The 22,111-nt window shown below is 47.8% G+C and overlaps 1 protein-coding gene across 8 annotated transcripts in view; it reads left to right on the forward strand.

The window, feature by feature from the left end:
- The window catches only part of LOC124009295 (receptor-type tyrosine-protein phosphatase F), a 462,304-nt gene that overhangs the window by 430,557 nt on the left and 9,636 nt on the right, over positions 1–22,111 (forward strand). For all 8 annotated transcript variants that reach the window (XM_046320941.1, XM_046320940.1, XM_046320945.1 and 5 more), the window contains 3 exons: positions 12,445–12,599; positions 13,428–13,713; positions 20,880–21,058. In XM_046320941.1, coding sequence (XP_046176897.1) covers positions 12,445–12,599; positions 13,428–13,713; positions 20,880–21,058 — 620 coding nt within the window. The remainder of the gene's footprint in view (positions 1–12,444; positions 12,600–13,427; positions 13,714–20,879; positions 21,059–22,111) is intronic.

Here is a 22,111-nt window from a genome sequence, read left to right on the forward strand (position 1 = left end):
TCTTTGTTATAGAGCCAAAAAGATTGGAGAAGTGGTTTACCCAGAAATCTCCATTTTGGATAGATCATTTTTTGTGTTGTTGTTGCTGATTTCTGACGTGCTGTTCCTTCTTTTTCCGTAGTGTATTTCTGACGTGCTGTTCCTTCTTTTTCCGTAGTGTATTTCTGACGTGCTGTTCCTTCTTTTTCCGTAGTGTATTTCTGTATTGTTTTAGTGATTCACCATAGTGAAGGCGTTCCTTCTTTTTCCGTAGATTTCTGTATTGTTTTAGTGATTCATGTTTTTTCTGGGTCTCTATGTTTTTGGTTGGACAGGTTTCTCAATTTCTTTCTTAGGTTTTTGCATTCTTCATCAAAACATTTGTCATTGTTGTTCATTTTCTTCGATTTTCTATTTGAAATGTTTAGATTTGACAGGGAAGTTAAGAGGTCAAATATACTGTTAAGATTTTCTACTGCCAAGTTTACACCTTCACTATTACAGTGGAACATTATACCCAGGAAATTGTCTAAAGGGGATTGAATTTGTTGTTGCCTAATTATTTTTTGGTTGGTTTCCAAACTGAATTTCTTCCATCTATAGCATTTCTTAATGTTACTCAGTTCCTTTTTCTTTGATTCTTCATGATTGAGTATTGCTCTTTTCAAGTAGACTGTGATTTTGCTGTGGTCTGATGGGGGTGTCAGTGGGCTGACTGTGAACGCTCTGAGAGACTCTGGGTTGAGGTCAGTGATAAAGTAGTCTACAGTGCTACTGCCAAGAGATGAGCTATAGGTGTACCTACCATAGGATTCCCCTCGAAGTCTACCATTGACTATGTACATACCCAGCGTGCGACAGAGCTATAGGTGTACCTACCATAGGAGTCCCCTCGAAGCCTACCATTGACTATGTACATACCCAGCGTGCGACAGAGCTATAGGTGTACCTACCATAGGAGTCCCCTACCATTGACTATGTACATACCATTGAGCACCTACCATAGGAGTCCAGCCTACCATTGACTATGACATACCCAGCGTGCGAGCTGCAGGAGTTGTGACCCGTTTTTGTTGGTTATGTTGTCATAGTTGTGCCTAGGGGGGCATATGTGGGAGGGAAAGCTGTCACCTGCAGGCAGGTGTTTGTCCCCCTGTGTGCTGAGGGTGTCAGTTTCTTGTCCGGTTCTGGCATTTAGGTCGCCACAGACTAGTACATGTCCCTGGGCCTGGAAATGATTGATTTCCCCCTCCAGGATGGAGAAGCTGTCTTCATTAAAATATGGGGATTCTAGTGGGGGGATATAGGTAGCACACAGGAGGACATTTTTCTCTGTTAAGATATTTTTCCTTTTGAATTTCTAGCCAAATGTAAAATGTTCCTGTTTTGGTTAGTTTAATGGAGTGAGTTAGGTCTGCTCTATACCAAATTAGCATACCCCCTGAGGCCCTTCCCAGTTTCACACCTGGTAGTTTGGTGGATGGGACTACCAGTTCTCTGTAACCTAGAGGGCAACCAGTGGGTCTGTCTCCTCTATACCAGGTTTCTTTCAGGATGACAATGTCTGTATTACCGATTTCTTTGGTGAAGTCCAGGTTCCTGCTCTTTAGGCCAAAGGCAGTTGACCTCAGGCCTATTCCAGGATGGTATAGTGAAGGCTTTGTGTTCATAAAGTGTCCAATGTTGTTGGTCGTTTGGTTTGGCCTCGGGCCAGTAAGTGTGAGCAGAGCCTGCTGAGCATCTGGTACATGCCATTGGCTTGGGCGAGTGTGAGAGTGGGGGTTGGGCCTGTTTGCCCGCTCACTACCTGGGTGTATGTGTGACTTCCATGTTGAGGCCCTCTTTGCGGGGGTGGGGTGCATGGGGTGGGCAGGAGGGGCATAGGTCTGATCTGGGAGGGCCTAAATGGGGTGTGGGCATGGTTGACGTGGGGGGTGTGGATGTGTCTGTGGGTGCTGTGGTCTGGATGTAAGTCCTCTTGGCGTGGGTCCTCTATGTGTTGGTCCAGGGGCTGGTCCCACAGGTCTGGGAGAGTGTCTCGCTGGTCTGGGTGGGGTGTCTATTGATCTGTTGCTCCTGTGTGAAGTGTTGGGGATATGTTTGAGAGCGATGTCCTTTAGAGTCTGGGCTAAGGTGGGCACTGCTACCTTGTAGAGGTGGACCTGGTCATAGAGGCTGTTCAAGTCCAGGGTGGAGTGGTGGGCCAGGAAAACATTTGGTTTTGATGCACAGTCACGGGAAATACTTGCGTTTACCCGCTGTATTGTGGCAGGGTGGAAGTCTTTTCGTTGTAGCAGGGTGGAGATAACCACTTGTGCGTTGGGGAAAGTAGAAGAAGCTTTTTCAATCGCTCCCTTCAGTGTTGTGGCCACCCTTTCCTGCTGTGCTCTCAGGTCATTTGTGCCTGTGTGTATTATTATGTGGCTGGGTGAACCTAGTTGGTCCTCAGACAGAAGGTCTAGGGCACGCTGGGTGAACCTAGTTGGTCCTCAGACAGAAGGTCTAGGGTGCGCTGGGTGAACCTAGTTGGTCCTCAGACAGAAGGTCTTGGGCGCGCTGGGTGTTTGGACACCAGAGTTTAGACACACTGTGTTTGGGGAAAAGGGTTTTTTCTTGTATATATTTCCCATTTGAGTCCATAAGGAGTACAATCTGTGTCTTGTGTTTGACCTCAGTGGATGTGGGGGGGTTTTCAGAAGGGCTATCAGGGTGGCTGACAGGGGGGTGCTCAGAGGGGGTGAGAGCCACTGGGCTTGGGGTTTGTTAGAGATGAAATCCCAAATAAGACTCCACTGGAGAGGGCAGAGGAGCATCTAAATTCACTCTATGCAGCCCGGAGAAGCAAACCTGGAGTGTGTACACGCAAAATGAATGAAATAAAAGTCCTTCTTGTTGATGGAGGAAACATTGAAACTGTGGATGAGAGTCTTGAAGCATTTGATGCTGTTCTCAATGACTTTAAGAATGCTCATGAATCTGAGCTAGAGATGGTCACAGAGGAGGAACAGGAAATGAGATAATTAACTATTATCAACCAATAATGAGAACTTATGAACATTTCCTGAAAGAAGTGGAAATATGGAGAAAAAAAAATGAAATTGAGCCACAAACGTTCATTGAACCACACGACAGCATTTCCAATGTGTCAAACACATCAAGTAAAACAAAGTATTCTAAGACTGCTTCCTCAGTGTCCTCTGCACGCCTAAAAGCTGAGGCAGAACGAGCAGCTCTACTAGCTCGCCAAGCATCATTACAGGACAAGCATGCACTGGAACTGGAGAAAGGTCAACTGGAACAACAGAAAGTTCAACTGGAACAACAGAAAGTTCAACTGGAACAACAGAAAGCTGAACTGGAACAACAGAAAGCTGAACTAGAACCACAGAAAGCTCAACTGGAACAAAAGAAAGCTGAACTGGAACAACAGAAAGCTGAACTAGAACCACAGAAAGCTCAACTGGAACAAAAGAAAGCTGAACTGGAACAACAGAAAGCTGAACTAGAACTAACTGAACAACTGAACTGAACAACAGAAAGCTGAACTAGAACCACAGAAAGCAACTGGAACCAACTCAACTGGAACAACAGAAAGCTGAACTGGAACCACAGAACTGGAACAAAAGAAAGCTGAACTGGAACAACAGAAAGCTGAACTAGAACCACAGAAAGTTCAACTGGAACCACAGAAAGCTCAACTGGAACAAAAGAAAGCTCAACTGGAACAACAGAAAGCTGAACTAGAACCACAGAAAGCTCAACTGGAACAAACGAAAGAACCAACAGCTGAACTAGAACCTCAACTGGAACAAAAGAAAGCTCAAACAAAAGAAAGCTCAACTGGAACAACAGAAAGAAAGCTCAACTGGAACAAAAGAAAGCTCAACTGGAACAAAAGAACAACAGAAAGCTGAACTAGAACCACAGAAAGCTCAACTGGAACAAAAGAAAGCTCAACTGGAACAAAAGAAAGCTCAACTGGAACAACAGAAAGCTGAACTAGAACCACAGAAAGCTCAACTGGAACAAAAGAAAGCTCAACTGGAACAAAAGAAAGCTCAACTGGAACAACAGAAAGCTGAACTAGAACCACAGAAAGCTCAACTGGAACAAAAGAAAGCTCAACTGGAACAAAAGAAAGCTCAACTGGGACAACAGAAAGCTGAACTAGAACCACAGAAAGCTCAACTGGAACCACAGAAAGCTCAACTGAAACAACAGAAAGCTCAACTAGAACCACAGAAAGCTCAACTGGAACAAAAGAAAGCTCAACTGGAACAACAGAAAGCTCAACTGGAACAACAGAAAGCTCAACTAGAACCACAAAAAGCTCAACTGGGACAACAGGAAGCTCAACTGGAACAACAGAAAGCTCAACTGGAACAACAGAAAGCTCAACTGAATTTTAGGAGGGAAAAAATGGCACTGGAAACGGACATAGCAGTATATAATGCCAAACTGAAGGTCCTGGAGAGTGTTGAGTCACCTTCTCAATCCCAATGCTGTGGTAGCCCATTTTCTAAGCCAAGAAGATGGAATGAACTCTTATTATGAGAACCAGGAACCCGAGGTCTATAAGGAACCTGAACCATCACCTGTTGAGTTTGCTGCATTAGGTGCAGTTCCAAAGACCCCACTACAAAGAGTTTTACAACAACCAACCACAAAGCCATCAAAACCTATTCAGAAAACAGTCATAAACCACACCCTTCAGCAGCCAACATCGAGGTCTAGCAATCAACACAGAATCAACACTGCGGGTATCAGCCATAATACCAGCCATGATAACCTCTCTACTGTCATGCAAAGGCAGAATGAAATTGCTGACCTCCTTGTACTACAGCACAAACTCTAAACTTTAGGCCATTCATGCGTGCATTTGAGCATGGTATAAAAGATAAGACAAGCTGTCACCAGGATAGGCTCTATTACCTGGAACAGTACACCTCTGGTCAGCCCAATGATCTGGTCCGTAGTTGTCTGCATATGGAAGCCAGAAGAGGCTATGCAGAGGCTAAGAGGTTGTTAAAGGAACACTTTGGCAATGAAATCAAAGTCACCACTGCTTACATGGAAAAAGCTTGGAACTGGACAAACATCAAACCGGATGATGGAAAGGGACTGGGTGGCTATGCACTCTATCTTAGAGGATGCTGTAACGCTATGCAAGACCTACAGAACATGGAAGAGCTTAATCATCCCTCCAACATAAAGTTGATAATGTCAAAACTTCCCTACAAACTAAGGGAATAATGGAGGTCTACGGCATGTGATATTTTAGAGAGAAGCCACCTGAGGGCCCAGTTCAGTTCAGTGACCTTGTGACGTTCATGGAAAAACAGGCCAAAATACTGCAGGATCCGTTATACGGAGATATTCAAGATCCCCTGTCCAACAAAAGGCTTTTTAAAACCAAAACAGAAGCTGACTTTAAACAGCAGTTCAAGAGCATGGGAAGCAGCTTTGCCACTGCAGTTGCTGTAGTGGCAGATTGTGACCCTGAAAAACCTCTAAAAGAACAAACATTCAAAGTCAAGAAACCAGGCACCTACCCTTCTGATGCTCCCAGTATCTCATGTGTATTTTGCGCAGGTGAGCATTTCTTGGTCGACTGCCAACAGGTGAAGGCACAGCCACACGAAGCCAAGGTTGAGTTTCTGAGATCAAAAGGCCTTTATTTTGGCTGTTTGATGAGAGGACACTTAAGCAAATAATGTAAAAGAAGGATGATCTGTCAGATCTGTCAAAGAAAGCACCCCACTATCCTGCACATTGAAGGAAGAGAGAGATTTAGATCTCTGAAGGCAGATACGAGGGGTGTAGCAGTAAAGTGGGAGGAGACTGTCAGCAGTGCTCTTGTTTCACTGGAAGCTGGTGAAGATACCGGGGCCGGTGCAGATTGTGCACTTGCAATTGTGCGTTAACCTATACATTTCTCGATTCTGGTAGCTCAGCAACATTTTGTACGGAGAGACTCATGAGGCAAGCTGAAGGCAGTGAGATTGAAATAATGGGGCGAATAATAATGATGAATGAATAATGGAGAGTCCTACCAAGAGGTTTGAGATATCTGGATTAGAGATTGGCAATGTGGAAGGCGACACATTTCTTGCATTACCAAAGGTCTACACCCAAAATAAGATCCCAGTGACAAGGGAGAATATTCCCACCCAGAAAGATCTCAAAAGGTGGCCATACCGGAAAGAGGTTCAGTTGAAGGAGATTGACGCTGACGTCGAACTCCTGATTGGCGTAAATGCTCCAAAGGCAATGGAACCCTGTAAAATCATAAATAGTCAAGGCAACGGACCGTATGCAGTAAAAACCCTCTTTGGGTGGGTGATGAACGGTCCTCTTAACAATTGTACCATGGCAGAAGAATCTGGGCATCCTACGGTGATGGCCAATCGTATCTCAATGGCCGACCTGGGGGTTCTTCTTGAAAATCAGTACCACCATGACTTCCTTGAGAGAGAGTATGAAGATAAAAGTGAGATGTCAGCTGAGGATCGTAGGTTTATGGAGATCGTATCAAGCTCCATAACCCTCAAAGACCATCACTACTACTTACCGTTGCCTTTTCACAACAAAGATGTAGTCCTGCCAAACAATTGTGACATGGCAAAGCAGCGGGCTCTAAATATTATCAGGAAGTTCAAGAGGGACAAAGGTTACGCTGCAGAGTACAAAGGCTTCATGGAAGAGATGATAACAAAAGGTTACGCCGAGAAGGTACCACAAGAACAGCTCCTCAGAGAGAAAGGCCAGGCATGGTACATACCACACCATGGCATTCACCATAAGCGCAAAGGAACGATATGAGTGGTGTTTGACTGTTCATCATCCTATAAAGGTACATCTCTTAACAGTGAACTCCTTCAAGGCCTTGATCTGGCAAACACGCTTATAGGAGTCTTGCTAGTATTTCGGAAAGAGCACATTGCCATGATGGCAGACATCCATGTAATTTTCATGAAGATTGAAGATGAAGATTACTTAGACTTCCTGCGATTCCTATGGTGGCCGGACGGTGATACTAACAAAAGATTGAAGGAGTACAGAATGATGGTACATCTTTTCGGTGCTATATCCTCTCCAAGTTGTGCAAACTTTGCACTGATGAAAGACTGCAGGAGACAACTGTGAGAGGTACGATGAAGAGGTGATTCAAACAGTCAAGTCCAACTTCTATGTTGATGACTGCCTCAAGTCAGAAGAACAAGCCATAGCTCTCACAAAAAAACCTCAGGGATGTGTGCTCTCAGGGTGGGTTCAAATTGACCAAGTGGGTCAGCAACAACCGCACTGTGCTGGCTTCTATTCCTGATGAACACAAAGCCAAGCAGATAAAAGAACTGGACCTGGACAGAGAAAAGCTGCCTGTTGAAAGAGCACTTGGAATCCGATGGAACATTGAAAGTGATGCATTTACCTTCCGAGTCACTGTCAAGAACAGACCCCTTACAAGAAGAGGTATTCTCTCAACTGTCAGCTCTATTTATGATCCATTAGGTTTCCTCGCCCCATTCGTATTAAAGGCAAAGCAAATTCTTCAAGTGCTCTGCAAGCTAAAGTGTGGATGGGACGAAGTCATCCCTGAAGAACACTCTATTTCATGGAAGACATGGCTCTCAGAGCTGGACCAGCTCTCCAGATTCCAGGTGTATGATGCCTGAGAACTTTTGTCAAGTCAAGACCACACAGCTGCATCACTTCGGTGATGCAAGTGAACAAGGTTATGGCACGGCAAGCTACCTTACGTTCACAAACGGTCTGGAAAAGGTTCACATTGCATTCATACTGGGGAAATCAAGGGTGACTCCACTCAAGCAGATTACTATCCCCAGACTGGAACTTTCCGCAGCAACATTGGCAGTGCGAGTGGACAGGATGTTAAGGTTGGAGCCCCAGATTGAGGAGTCAACTTTCTTGACAGACAGCCAGTTTGTGGTAAAATACATCCGCAATTACACCTCCGGATGATCCAGAGGTGAGAAAAGACGTAATCGTAAACAGTACAAGTGTGGAAGAAAAGAGTCCAACCAGCAAACTGATTGAGTACTATTGAACATGGAACAGCTTGAAGAAAGCAGGATGCTGAAACTGAAGAGACTTCTTCTACAGTTAAGCCAGAAAAGGGAAATTCGCTCTAAAACTGATCCAAGATCAGATCAGAGTCTGACAAACTCACTGAAGGAACAAATTGACAAGTTCAAACTGACGTTTGGAAAAGAAAGTCTGTCTGTGGATGACCTAGATGAAGCAGAAAAGGTCATCATTCGATTTGAGCAACGGCAGCACTTTAAACAAGAAATTGCACTAGTTGTGAAAGGAAAACAATGTGCCAAGAGAAGCGGCTCAATCTGTAAGCTTGATCCAATTATTGACAATGGCATTCTGAGAGTGGGAGGAAGATTAAGCAAAGCTGCTATGCCTACCGGAACTAAAGAATCCTATGATCCTGCCCAAAGACTCCTACATCTCCAGACTGATCTTACTCCACATCCATGAGCAGGTTGGCCCCTCTGGGAGAGGTCACATGCGTTCTAGACTTTGCCAGCGATATTGGATACCCTGTGCCAACTTCTTCGCAAGGAAGATCCTTACGAGCTGTGCCTTCTGCAGGCGGATGCAAGCAAGAGCTGGAGAACAGAAGATGGCCGACCTTCCACAAGATCGGGTGTCACCTGATTTGCTGCTTTTCACCCATGTGGGCATAGATTACTTCGGCCCCATAGAGATGAGGGCGAGGCCGCGTTCATGTGAAGCGGTATGGTGTGATCTTTACTTGCCTTGTGAGTCGAGCTGTCCATCTAACAGTTGCTAGTTATCTGGATACTGATTCCTGCATCAATGACCTGCGCAGGTTCATCTGTCGAAGGGGCCCAGTAACAAGTATCAGAACAGACAGTGGCACCAACTTTGTTGGAACACAGAGAGCTAGGAGAAGCTCTGAAAGAGCTGGATAACGACAAGATTCAAACCCTCCCCCTGGAGCCCACCATGGGGGGTATGGGAGAGGTTGATCCGATTGGTGAAAAAGATCCTCTATTCAGTCCTTAAAGAGCATGTACTGGATGATGAGGCTTTGCAAGACAGCATTGTGTGAAGTTGAGGCGATTTATGAACCACAGACCAATCACAACTGTAACAAATCACCCTAATGATCTAGAACCCCTGACTCCAAACCATCTGCTTCATCTGAAACCTAAGCCAGTCCTGCTACCAGGACTATTCCAGAGAAGCGACCTATGGAGATGGAAGCAAGTACAATATATCAGTGACCTCTTCTGGAAGAGATGGGATCAGGGAGTATCTTCCACTTATGCAGGAGCGGAACAAGTGGAACAAAACTAAGAGACACTTCAGTCCAGTTGTGGTCATTGTCGATGACACCGCCTCAAGGAACTCTTGGCTAATGGGGGCGTGTGGTGGAGGCGTTGCCAGGGGCCAAAGGTCTTGTCCAGAGCGTCATGGTTAAGACTAAGACCAATATCTTACACAGACCTATCAATAAACTCTGTCTGCTCCTTGAGGCGACGTAGTGACATACACACACACACACACACACACAGTGCTCCATCTTAGAATCACGTGCACCTCTGATTCGTTGATGTCGTACTCTTACATTCTTTGATGTCATAGTCATACATTTTTGGAAGTTGAACATCTTTACACTTCAACTCAGACTGAGATCTATGGACTGTTTTCCTATATGGTACCTTGTATATTTGTATATAGCTATGAACTGTAATAGTGCTCTGGTATAGAACGTTTTGTGTGTTGGCTCTACGTTTGAATATTAAGTAATTGTTGTGCATTCAGTGCAGTCAACAATTAGGGGCTGGTTTGTTAGAGCCGATTTGGACATATTTGTATAAAAGACTGAACATACCGAGCTCCATGTACATTTGTGTAAATATATTAAATATAAATGTACATGATGAAATATTAGGTACGTACCTTTATGATTTATATTTACCTGATTGGGATATATTCAACTCAGTTTTTGGCTCCCCCTCTTGCCTATTCATTGTATGGTGGTAAGTGTGTTAGGATAAAGGCAGGAAGTTGGGCCTTCGGGGGAGGGAGTCCTTGCTAGATGCGGGAGCGGTATAGTTTTTTGACCATACAGACAGGTCATAATATGAATCTTCCATATCAAGTATTCTATACTTTAAGTTGATTGGAGAATACTTTCTTTGTTAGATATAAGAAGAATAAACATTTTTGTTGCACCATATCCCTGGATCTCATTGAATGTTTGGCCGTTTGGAAACCTTGAGTGTGGACTGTATGCGTACCAAACAACCCTGCCTCAGGCTTGGGCAGTGGCTATGGTAAAGAGGATAGGAAGCCACTACAACCCCGCTTCAGGCTTGGGCAGTGGCCTTGGTAAAGACTGTTCTGTTGTGATGTCGATGCTATGGTCAGGGTCTGGTGTGGACTGTTCTGCTGTGGTGTCGACACTATGGTCAGGGTCTGGTGTGGACTGTTCTGCTGTGGCGTCGACACTATGGTCCGGGTCTGGTGTGGACTGTTCTGCTGTGGCGTCGACACTATGGTCAGGGTCTGGTGTGGACTGTTCTGCTGTGGTGTCGACTCTATGGTCAGGGTCTGGTGTGGACTGTTCTGCTATGGTGTCGACTCTATGGTCAGGGTCTGGTGTGGACTGTTCTGCTGTGGTGTCGAGACTTTTGTCGGGTGCTGAGGTCGGGTGTGCTGCTGGCTTCTCTGTGGGGGTGGCCAGCCCTCTAGTAGGTGGTTCTCTGTCACACGCCATCCCCCTCACCCTCTCCTCCAGCAGTCTGATCCTCTCCTCTAGTGCTCTGTTCTGCTCCTCTTTCTCCTGTTGTATTTGTCTCACCACTGTCCAGAGTGCAGATATGTCTCTGTCCACCTCCAGCTCTCTGGGTCTGGTTAAGAGAGTGTTGTTGTGCTGGACTGTTGTCTGGGTCTGTGCTGACTGGAGTGTAATCACCTGCTGTTCCAGCTCCACCTGCCTTACCTCCAGCTGGGTGAATTTATCCTTCATTTCAATGAGAGGGTAGTACTCTGTGCTGGGAGGTTGACTTTCCACTGGGGGTGGCGCGTTTGTGGGGTTATATAATGTAGAGGTCTGGTCTGACCCGCTGGGGGTGGCTCGTCTGTGGGCTTATATAATGTAGAGGTCTGGTCTTACCCGCTGGGGGTGGGGGTGTCTTTCTCAAGGGAGAGCTTCTCCTGCTGGGCTAATTCTTTGATTAGGTGAAAGTCCAGCTGAAACTGTTTGGGGTTGCCCTGTACCATTACTGTTCCAGACTTATAGAGATTTATATTAGCTGACTCAGAGTCCTTGTTGTCAAGTATCCTGTCTCTCTCACTCAATCTCTGTCTCTCGCTCTCTCTGTCTCTCTCAATCCCTGTTTCTCTCGCTCTCTCTGTCTCTCTGTCTGCCTGTCTCTCTCTCTCGATCCCTGTTTCTCTCTCTCTGTCTGCCTGTCTCTCTCTCTCGATCTCTGCTTCTCCCTCAATCTCTTGCGCGCTCTCGATGTCTCTCTCACTCGATCTCTGTCTCTCTCTCTCTCTCTGTCTGCCTGTCTCTCTCACTCGATCCCTGTCTCTCTCTTTCTCTCTGTCTGTCTGTCTTTTTCACTCAAACTCTGTCTCTCTCTGTCTGTCTCTCTTTCTCTTTCCCTGTTTCTCTCGCTCTCTCTCAATCTGTTTCTCTCGCTCTCTCTCAATCTGTTTCTCTCGCTCTCTCTCAATCTGTTTCTCTCGCTCTCTCTCAATCTGTTTCTCTCGCTCTCTCTCAATCTGTTTCTCTCGCTCTCTCTCAATCTGTTTCTCTCGCTCTCTCTCAATCTGTTTCTCTCGCTCTCTCTCAATCTGTTTCTCTCTCTCTCTCAATCTGTTTCTCTCTCTCTCTCAATCTGTTTCTCTCGCTCTCTCTCAATCTGTTTCTCTCTCTCTCTCAATCTGTTTCTCTCGCTCTCTCTCAATCTGTTTCTCTCGCTCTCTCTCAATCTGTTTCTCTCGCTCTCTCTCAATCTGTTTCTCTCGCTCTCTCTCAATCTGTTTCTCTCGCTCTCTCTCAATCTGTTTCTCTCTCTCTTGATCTCTGTTTCTCCCTCTCTCGCTCTCTGTCTCTCCCTCTCCCCATCCCTAGTGTATGGAATCACCTGTCTTTTTCATTCTCTCTTTCATTCATTCTTCTTCATTCCATTGCATCCCTCCATCACAACTTATCATTCTACCAACTCACCTCTCAGACCAGCGGGATGGTTGGTTGGTTTCATTTTCATTTCTAACCCCTCTGCTAGCCACCTGGAAAATGCTTCACACACACACACACACACACACACACACACACACACACACACACACACACACACACACACACACACACACACACACACACACAATAATGAACACCATTAACAATTTTTTCCCTTTCGTTGATTTTCTCCGGGTTTTCTCCTCCAGAATGGTTCCAGTGAGAAGCGTGAGATTCGTCAGTTTCAGTTCATGGCCTGGCCGGACCACGGGGTACCAGAGTACCCCACCCCTATCCTGGCCTTCCTACGACGGGTCAAAGCCTGCAACCCCCCTGACGCTGGGCCCATGGTGGTACACTGCAGGTAAACTATACCGTTTTTGCGACTGAACTTGAAGAAACTTTAAAAGTTCTTGAAATGTTTCCGTATTGATTGACCTTCATGTCTTAAAGTGATGATGGGACTGTCGTTTCTCTTTGCTTATTTGAGCTGTTCTTGTCATAATATGGACTTTGGTCTTTTACCAAATAGGGCTCTGTTCTGTGTACCACCTTTACCTTGTCACAACACAACTGATTGGCTCAAACGCAATAAGAGGGAAAGAAATTCCACAAATGAACTTTTAACAAGGCACACCTGTTCATTGAAATGCATTCCAGGTGACTACCTCATGAAGCTGGTTGAGAGAATGCCTAGTAGGTGCAAAACTGTCGTTAAGGGAAAGGGTGGCTACTTTGAAGAATCTGAAATCTAAAATATGATTCCATATGTGTTCATAGTTTTGATTTCTTCACTATTATTCTACAATGTAGAAAATAGTAAGAATAAAGAAAAACCCTTGAATGAGGAGGTGTTCTAAAACTTTTGACGTGTGTGTGTGTGTGTGTGTGTGTGTGTGTGTGTGTGTGTGTGTGTGTGTGTGTGTGTGTGTGTGTGTGTGTGTGTGTGTGTGTGTGTGTGTGTGTGTGTGTGTGTGTGTGTGTGTGTGTGTGTGTGTGTGTGTGTGTGTATATACCCTGCCCCCCCAATGCTTAAAATAGATATATACACACACTGCTCAAAAAATAAAGGAAGCAACACTGATTGACAATACATTTCACATGCTGTGGTGCAAATGGAATAGACAACAGGAGGGAATTATAGACAATTAGCAAGACACCCCCAATAATGTTAACCTTTCTCCTCCCTCAGTGCGGGCGTGGGTAGAACAGGCTGCCTGATCGTGATCGAGGCCATGCTGGAGCGTATGAAGCATGAGAAGTCGGTGGATATCTACGGTCATGTGACGTGTATGAGAGCTCAGAGGAACTACATGGTGCAGACTGAGGACCAATATGTCTTCATCCACGAGGCCCTGCTAGAGGCAGCCACCTGTGGCCTCACTGAGGTCCCCGCACGCAATCTGTACGCACACATCCAGAAACTCACCCAGCCGCCCACAGGGGAGACCGTCACCGCCATGGAGCTGGAGTTTAAGGTAATATTAATATATATAAGAATAATAATATGTAGAATCTTCATCGCCATCATCATCATCATAATGAAAATGGTCCTTTAGACACGTAGATCAGAAACGGATTGGATAGGTGTATGCCATTGTTCCCCAATACATTCAAATCAAATCAAATCAAATTTATTTATATAGCCCTTCGTACGTCAGCTGATATCTCAAAGTGCTGTACAGAAACCCAGCCTAAAACCCCAAACAGCAAACAATGCAGGTGTAAAAGCACGGTGGCTAGGAAAAACTCCCTAGAAAGGCCAAAACCTAGGAAGAAACCTAGAGAGGAACCGGGCTATGTGGGGTGGCCAGTCCTCTTCTGGCTGTGCCGGGTAGAGATTATAACAGAACATGACCAAGATGTTCAAATGTTCATAAATGACCAGCATGGTCAAATAATAATAAGGCAGAACAGTTGAAACTGGAGCAGCAGCACAGTCAGGTGGACTGGGGACAGCAAGGAGCCATCATGTCAGGTAGTCCTGGGGCACGGTCCTAGGGCTCAGGTCCTCCGAGAGAGAGAAAGAAAGAGAGAATTAGAGAGAGCATATGTGGGGTGGCCAGTCCTCTTCCGGCTGTGCCGGGTGGAGATTATAACAGAACGTGGCCAAGATGTTCAAATGTTCATAAATGACCAGCATGGTTGAATAATAGTAAGGCAGAACAGTTGAAACTGGAGCAGGAGCATGGCCAGGTGCACTGGGGACAGCAAGGAGTCCTCATGTCAGGTAGTCCTGGGACATGGTCCTAGGGCCCAGGCCAGTTGAAACTGGAGCAGCAGCATGGCCAGGTGGACTGGGGACAGCAAGGAGTCATCATGTCAGGTAGTCCTGGGGCATGGTTCTAGGGCTCAGGTCCTCCGAGAGAGAGAAAGAAAGAGAGAAGGAGAGAATTAGAGAACGCACACTTAGATTTACACAGGACACCGAATAGGACAGGAGAAGTACTCCAGATAAACAAACTGACCCTAGCCCCCGACACATAAACTACTGCAGCATAAATACTGGAGGCTGAGACAGGAGGGGTCAGGAGACACTGTGGCCCCATCCGAGGACACCCCGGACAGGGCCAAACAGGAAGGATATAACCCCACCCACTTTGCCAAAGCACAGCCCCCACACCACTAGAGGGAAATCTTCAACCACCAACTTACCATCCTGAGACAAGGCCGAGTATAGCCCACAAAGATCTCCGACACGGTACAACCCAAGGGGGGACCCAGACAGGCCGACCACAACAGTGAATCAACCCACCCAGGTGACGCACCCCCCCCAGGGACGGCACGAGAGAGCCCCAGCAAGCCAGTGACTCAGCCCCGTAACAGGGCTAGAGGCAGAGAATCCCAGTGGAAAAAGGGGAACCGGCCAGGCAGAGACAGCAAGGGCGGTTCGTTGCTCCAGAGCCTTTCCGTTCACCTTCCCACTCCTGGGCCAGACTACACTCAATCATATGACCCACTGAAGAGATGAGTCTTCAGTAAAGACTTAAAGGTTGAGACCGAGTTTGCGTCTCTGACATGGGTAGGCAGACCGTTCCATAAAAATGGAGCTCTATAGGAGAAAGCCCTGCCTCCAGCTGTTTGCTTAGAAATTCTAGGGACAATTAGGAGGCCTGCGTCTTGTGACCGTAGCGTACGTATAGGTATGTACGGCAGGACCAAATCAGAGAGGTAGGTAGGAGCAAGCCCATGTAATGCTTTGTAGGTTAGCAGTAAAACCTTGAAATCAGCCCTTGCTTTGACAGGAAGCCAGTGTAGAGAGGCTAGCACTGGAGTAATATGATCAAATTTTTTGGTTCTAGTCAGGATTCTAGCAGCCGTATTTAGCACTAACTGAAGTTTATTTAGTGCTTTATCCGGGTAGCCGGAAAATAGAGCATTGCAGTAGTCTAACCTAGAAGTGACAAAAGCATGGATTAATTTTTCTGCATCATTTTTGGACAGAAAGTTTCTGATTTTTGCAATGTTACGTAGATGGAAAAAAGCTATCCTCGAAATGGTCTTGATGTGTTCTTCAAAAGAGAGATCATTCCTAGTTGAGGATTCCACCCGGCCTATCAGATGTTGAGGTGGAGCCGCTACTCCTGTGATTGGACAGTGACAGTGGGGATGTTTTCAGATCTGTTACCTCATTGGTCCCTCACCCTCCTTCCTCCTCCTGTGATTGGACAGTGACAGTGGGGATGTTTTCAGATCTGTTACCTCATTGGTCCCTCACCCTCCTTCCTCCTCCTGTGATTGGACAGTGTAGTTCAGGGATGGGCAACTTTGAAGGAAGGGGGCGGGGCCACAACAAAGATGGGAACTCATCATAATGGGCTGCAGTGGCTCGGGGGGCTGCGTACCCACATCCATTCCCAGCCCCCGTCCCCGCAGGAGGCCTTTTGATAGGCCGTCATTGTAAAGAATTTGTTCTTAACTTACTTGCCTAGATAAATAAGGTTAAATAAAAATCTGTTACCTGATGTGGAATAGAGTTCCATGTAGTCATGGCTCTATGTAGTACTGTGGAATAGAGTTCCATGTAGTCATGGCTCTATCTAGTATTGTGGAATAGAGTTCCATGTAGTCATGGCTCTACGTAGTACTGTGGAATAGAGTTACATGTAGTCATGGCTCTATGTAGTACTGTGGAATAGAGTTACATGTAGTCATGGCTCTATGTAGTACTGTGGAATAGAGTTACATGTAGTCATGGCTCTATGTAGTACTGTGGAATAGAGTTACATGTAGTCATGGCTCTATGTAGTACTGTGGAATAGAGTTACATGTAGTCATGGCTCTATGTAGTACTGTGGAATAGAGTTACATGTAGTCATGGCTCTATGTAGTACTGTGGAATAGAGTTACATGTAGTCATGGCTCTATGTAGTACTGTGGAATAGAGTTCCATGTAGTCATGGCTCTATGTAGTACTGTGGAATAGAGTTCCATGTAGTCGTGGCTCTATGTAGTACTGTGGAATAGAGTTCCATGTAGTCATGTCTCTATGTAGTACTGTGTGCCTCCAATAGTTTGTTCTGGACTTGGGGACTGTGAAGAGACCTCTGGTGGCTTGTCTTGTGGGGTATGTATGGGTGTCTGAGCTGTGTGCTAGTCGTTTAGACAGACAGCTCAGTGCCTTCAACATGTCAATACCTCTCACAAATACAAGTATTGATGAAGTCAATCTCTCCTCCACTTTGATCCAGGAGAGACTGACATGCATATTATTAATGTTTGCTCTCTGTGTTCATCCAATGACCAGCCGTGCTGCCCTGTTCTGAGGGCCAGCCGTGCTGCCCTGTTCTGAGGACCAGCCGTGCTGCCCTGTTCTGAGGACCAGCCGTGCTGCCCTGTTCTGAGGACCAGCCGTGCTGCCCTGTTCTGAGGACCAGCCGTGCTGCCCTGTTCTGAGGGTCAGCCGTGCTGCCCTGTTCTGAGGGCCGGCCGTGCTGCCCTGTTCTGAGGGTCGGCCGTGCTGCCCTGTTCTGAGGGCCAGCCGTGCTGCCCTGTTCTGAGGACCAGCCGTGCTGCCCTGTTCTGAGGACCAGCCGTGCTGCCCTGTTCTGAGGACCAGCCGTGCTGCCCTGTTCTGAGGGCCAGCCGTGCTGCCCTGTTCTGAGGGCCAGCCGTGCTGCCCTGTTCTGAGGGCCAGCCGTGCTGCCCTGTTCTGAGGGCCAGCCGTGCTGCCCTGTTCTGAGGACCGGCCGTGCTGCCCTGTTCTGAGGGCCAGCCGTGCTGCCCTGTTCTGAGGACCGGCCGTGCTGCCCTGTTCTGAGGACCAGCCGTGCTGCCCTGTTCTGAGGGCCAGCCGTGCTGCCCTGTTCTGAGGACCGGCCGTGCTGCCCTGTTCTGAGGGCCAGCCGTGCTGCCCTGTTCTGAGGGCCAGCCGTGCTGCCCTGTTCTGAGGACCGGCCGTGCTGCCCTGTTCTGAGGGCCAGCCGTGCTGCCCTGTTCTGAGGGCCAGCCGTGCTGCCCTGTTCTGAGGACCAGCCGTGCTGCCCTGTTCTGAGGGCCAGCCGTGCTGCCCTGTTCTGAGGACCAGCCGTGCTGCCCTGTTCTGAGGACCGGCCGTGCTGCCCTGTTCTGAGGACCAGCCGTGCTGCCCTGTTCTGAGGACCAGCCGTGCTGCCCTGTTCTGAGGACCGGCCGTGCTGCCCTGTTCTGAGGGTCAGCCGTGCTGCCCTGTTCTGAGGGTCAGCCGTGCTGCCCTGTTCTGAGGACCGGCCGTGCTGCCCTGTTCTAAGGGCCAGCCGTGCTGCCCTGTTCTAAGGGCCAGCCGTGCTGCCCTGTTCTGAGGACCAGCCGTGCTGCCCTGTTCTGAGGACCGGCCGTGCTGCCCTGTTCTGAGGGTCAGCCGTGCTGCCCTGTTCTGAGGGTCAGCCGTGCTGCCCTGTTCTGAGGACCGGCCGTGCTGCCCTGTTCTAAGGGCCAGCCGTGCTGCCCTGTTCTAAGGGCCAGCCGTGCTGCCCTGTTCTAAGGGCCAGCCGTGCTGCCCTGTTCTGAGGGCCAGCCGTGCTGCCCTGTTCTGAGGGCCAGCCGTGCTGCCCTGTTCTGAGGACCGGCCGTGCTGCCCTGTTCTGAGGACCAGCCGTGCTGCCCTGTTCTAAGGGCCAGCCGTGCTGCCCTGTTCTAAGGGCCAGCCGTGCTGCCCTGTTCTGAGGGCCAGCCGTGCTGCCCTGTTCTGAGGGCCAGCCGTGCTGCCCTGTTCTAAGGGTCAGCCGTGCTGCCCTGTTCTGAGGGTCAGCCGTGCTGCCCTGTTCTGAGGGCCAGCCGTGCTGCCCTGTTCTGAGGGTCAGCCGTGCTGCCCTGTTCTGAGGGTCAGCCGTGCTGCCCTGTTCTGAGGGTCAGCCGTGCTGCCCTGTTCTGAGGGCCAGCTGTGCTGCCCTGTTCTGAGGACCAGCCGTGCTGCCCTGTTCTGAGGGCCAGCCGTGCTGCCTTGTTCTGAGGACCAGCCGTGCTGCCCTGTTCTGAGGACCAGGACCCGCCTTGCTGCCCTGTTCTGAGCCAATTGTAATTTTCCTAAGTCCCTCTTTGTGGCTCCTGACCACATGACTGAACATTAGTCCACGTGCGACAAAACCAGGACCTGTAGGACCTGCCTTGTTGATAAGAAGACAGAGCATCGCTTTATTATGGACAGACTCCCCATCTTAGCTACTACAGCATCAATATGTTTTGACCATGACAGTTTACAATCCAGGGTTTCTCCAGGCAGTTTAGTCACCTCAACTTGCTCAATTTCCACATTATTCATTACAAGATTTAGGTTGAGGTTCAGGGTTTAGTGACTGTTTTGTCCCAAATGCAATGCTTTTAGTTTTAGAAATATTTATTCCTTGCCACCCACTCTGAAGCTAACTGCAGCTCTTTGTTAAGTGTTGCAGTCATTTCAGTCGCTGTCGTGTCTGATGTGTATAGTGTTGAGTCATCCACATACATAGACACACTGGCTTTACTTAGTCAGTGGCATGTCATTAGTAAAAAAATTGAAAAAGCAAAGGGCCTAAACAGCTGCCCTGGGGAATTCCTGATTCTACCTGGATTATATTTGAGAGGCTTCCATTAAAGAACCCCCTCTGTGTTCTGTTAGACAGGTAACTCTTTATCCACATTACAGCAGGGGGTGTAAAGCCATAACACATATGTTTTTCCAGCAGCAGACTATGATCGATAACGTCAAACGCCGACATTGAAGTCTAACAAAATAGCCCCCACAATCGTTTTACCATCAAGAATTAATTACAACAACAAAGGACGTAAGAAACAAACTTTCACATTTCGTGGGAAGGGGGGAAAACAAATTTAAATATATGTGGATTTTGACACTTTTATGTAGGTGTCATAACCAGCCATAAAATATCACTGTACATTGTCACGTCAGGTGTAAATATATGGGTCACGACAGCGTTATGTCAGCTGTTATGACATGGTTATGAATGTGTCATAATGTGTTATGACACTGGGTGTCAAGTAAAGCGATAGCGCAAAAAGGGTAAGACAGCATCTATGTACGATTTACTAAATAGAGTCATGAAGGTCCTGTTTACATGGTCTCCAGTGCTCTGTAGCTCTTCCAGTGGTAGAAGGCGAGAGAGGGGGAGACTGGGAGGGGGGGGGAGAAGAGCGATGGTGATTGTGGGACTTACAGCCCTGCCGTTCAAGCCCAGGCAGTCTGGCCACCCCACACAGAGTAACACCAGGTCTGTCCACTCTCTCCTGTGATGTCCATCTGTGGTGTGAGAGCTGCCAGGTCCCGTACTGAGCCAGTCACGCCTCCCCACTCCCATCTCTCCAGCAGGCTCTGCCAGCTCTGCGGACACCCACCACCATCTACTATAGCCATTACAACCATTTTATACACACCATGCCTTACTGTCACTGTCAGTAAAGTCCTGCTGCTATTACTGTGATATACATTAATGAGTCCCTGTTAAAGAAACACAATAAAGTGAAGTACATGTGAGTGATACCCTCTCCCCTCCTCCTTTTCTCTCTACCTCCTTCTCTCCCTCCTCCTTCTCTCCTTCCCTATCTCCCTTCTCTCCCCTCCTCCTTCTCTCCTTCCTTATCTCCTTCTCTCTCCTCCTTCTCTCTCCTCTTCCTTATCTCCCTTCTCTCCCCTCCTCCTTTTCTCTATTATCTCCCTTCTCTCCCCTCCTCCTTTTCTCTCCTCTTTCTTATCTCCCTTCTCTCCCCTCCTCCTTTTCTCTCCTCTTCCTTATCTCCATTCTCTCTCTCCTCCTTTTCTCTCCTCTTCCTTATCTCCCTTCGCTCTCTCCTCCTTTTCTCTCCTCTTCCTTATCTCCCTTCTCTCTCTCCTCCTTTTCTCTCCTCTTCCTTATCTCCATTCTCTCTCTCCTCCTTTTCTCTCCTCTTTCTTATCTCCCTTCGCTCTCTCCTCCTTTTCTCTCCTCTTCCTTATCTCCCTTCGCTCTCTCCTCCTTTTCTCTCCTCTTCCTTATCTCCCTTCGCTCTCTCCTCCTTTTCTCTATTATCTCCCTTCTCTCTCTTCTCCTTTTCTCTCCTCTTCCTTATCTCCCTTCTCTCTCCTCCTTCTCTCTCTCCTCCTTCTCTCTCCTCTTCCTTATCTCCCTTCTCTCTCCTCCTGTTCTCTCCCGTTCTCCTCTTCTCCTCTCCGTATTCCCTCCCTCTCACACAGAGACTGGCTAACTCCAAAGCCCACACCTCCAGGTTCATCAGTGCCAACCTGCCCTGCAATAAGTTCAAGAACCGGCTGGTGAATATCATGCCCTTCGAGTCAACACGCGTGTGTCTGCAGCCTATCAGAGGAGTGGAGGGGTCTGACTACATCAACGCCAGCTGCATCGATGGGTACAGGTAAGAGAGAGTGTGTGTGTGTGTGTGTGTGTGTGTGTGTGTGTGTGTGTGTGTGTGTGTGTGTGTGTGTGTGTGTGTGTGTGTGTGTGTGTGTGTGTGTGTGTGTGTGTGTGTGTGTGTGTGTGTGTGTGTGTGTGTGTGTGTGTGTGTGTGTGGTCTGACTACATCATAGGCGGGTTTACAGGTTACGAGGAGAAGCAGCAAGCGAATGTGGGAATTGATTTAGGAATCATTCTAGACACGGGGAAAATCTCATTTGCGTTGCCTTGATTCCCTGCGCCCTCTCTCCTTAGAGGGGAGAGGGACCTCTTTGACCTTCTCATCCAATGGGGTTTTGAGAAGGACGCGAGGAATAAAGGAAATGCCGTAGAGATTGTCTCACTGTCTATAGGCCAGCTGGGTCAGACTAGGGTGGGTCATAACCTTCTCCTTCTGTCAGCTGTTTCTTCACACACTGGGTGGCCCTCCAGGACTGGACCAGGCCAATCACTGTGTCCATCCATCTTCAGTCGTCTCTGCCTCAGACATCCCTGGGTGTTGATTAACCACTCCGTGTTGAAACTAAGACCTGTGCTGACGTGGCCTGTTAGCTTATAAGGCTACGAGAGGCTTCCTGAGAGGACAGAGATTAAATGTGGCCTTACACAGTGGAGTGAGGGAGGAGGAGAGCGATAGATGGAGAGGAGAGAGAGAGATGGAGGAGAAGAGAAGGGGAGAGGAGATGGAGAAGAAGAGAGGGAGAGATGGAGAGAGAGAGAGATGGAGAGGAGAGAGAGAGAGATGGAGAGGAGAAGAGAGGGAGAGATGGAGAGAAGAGAGGGAGAGATGGAGAAGAAGAGAGGGAGAGATGGAGAGAGAGAGAGAGAGATGGAGAAGAAGAGAGGGAGAGATGGAGAGGAGAGAGAGAGATGGAGAGGAGAAGAGAGGGAGAGATGGAGAGAAGAGAGGGAGAGATGGAGAAGAAGAGGGAGAGATGGAGAGGAGAGAGAGAGATGGAGAGGAGAAGAGAGGGAGAGATGGAGAGAAGAGAGGGAGAGATGGAGAAGAAGAGAG

Source organism: Oncorhynchus gorbuscha, linkage group LG22 (assembly GCF_021184085.1).
Source record: "Oncorhynchus gorbuscha isolate QuinsamMale2020 ecotype Even-year linkage group LG22, OgorEven_v1.0, whole genome shotgun sequence".
NCBI lineage: Eukaryota > Metazoa > Chordata > Actinopteri > Salmoniformes > Salmonidae > Oncorhynchus > Oncorhynchus gorbuscha.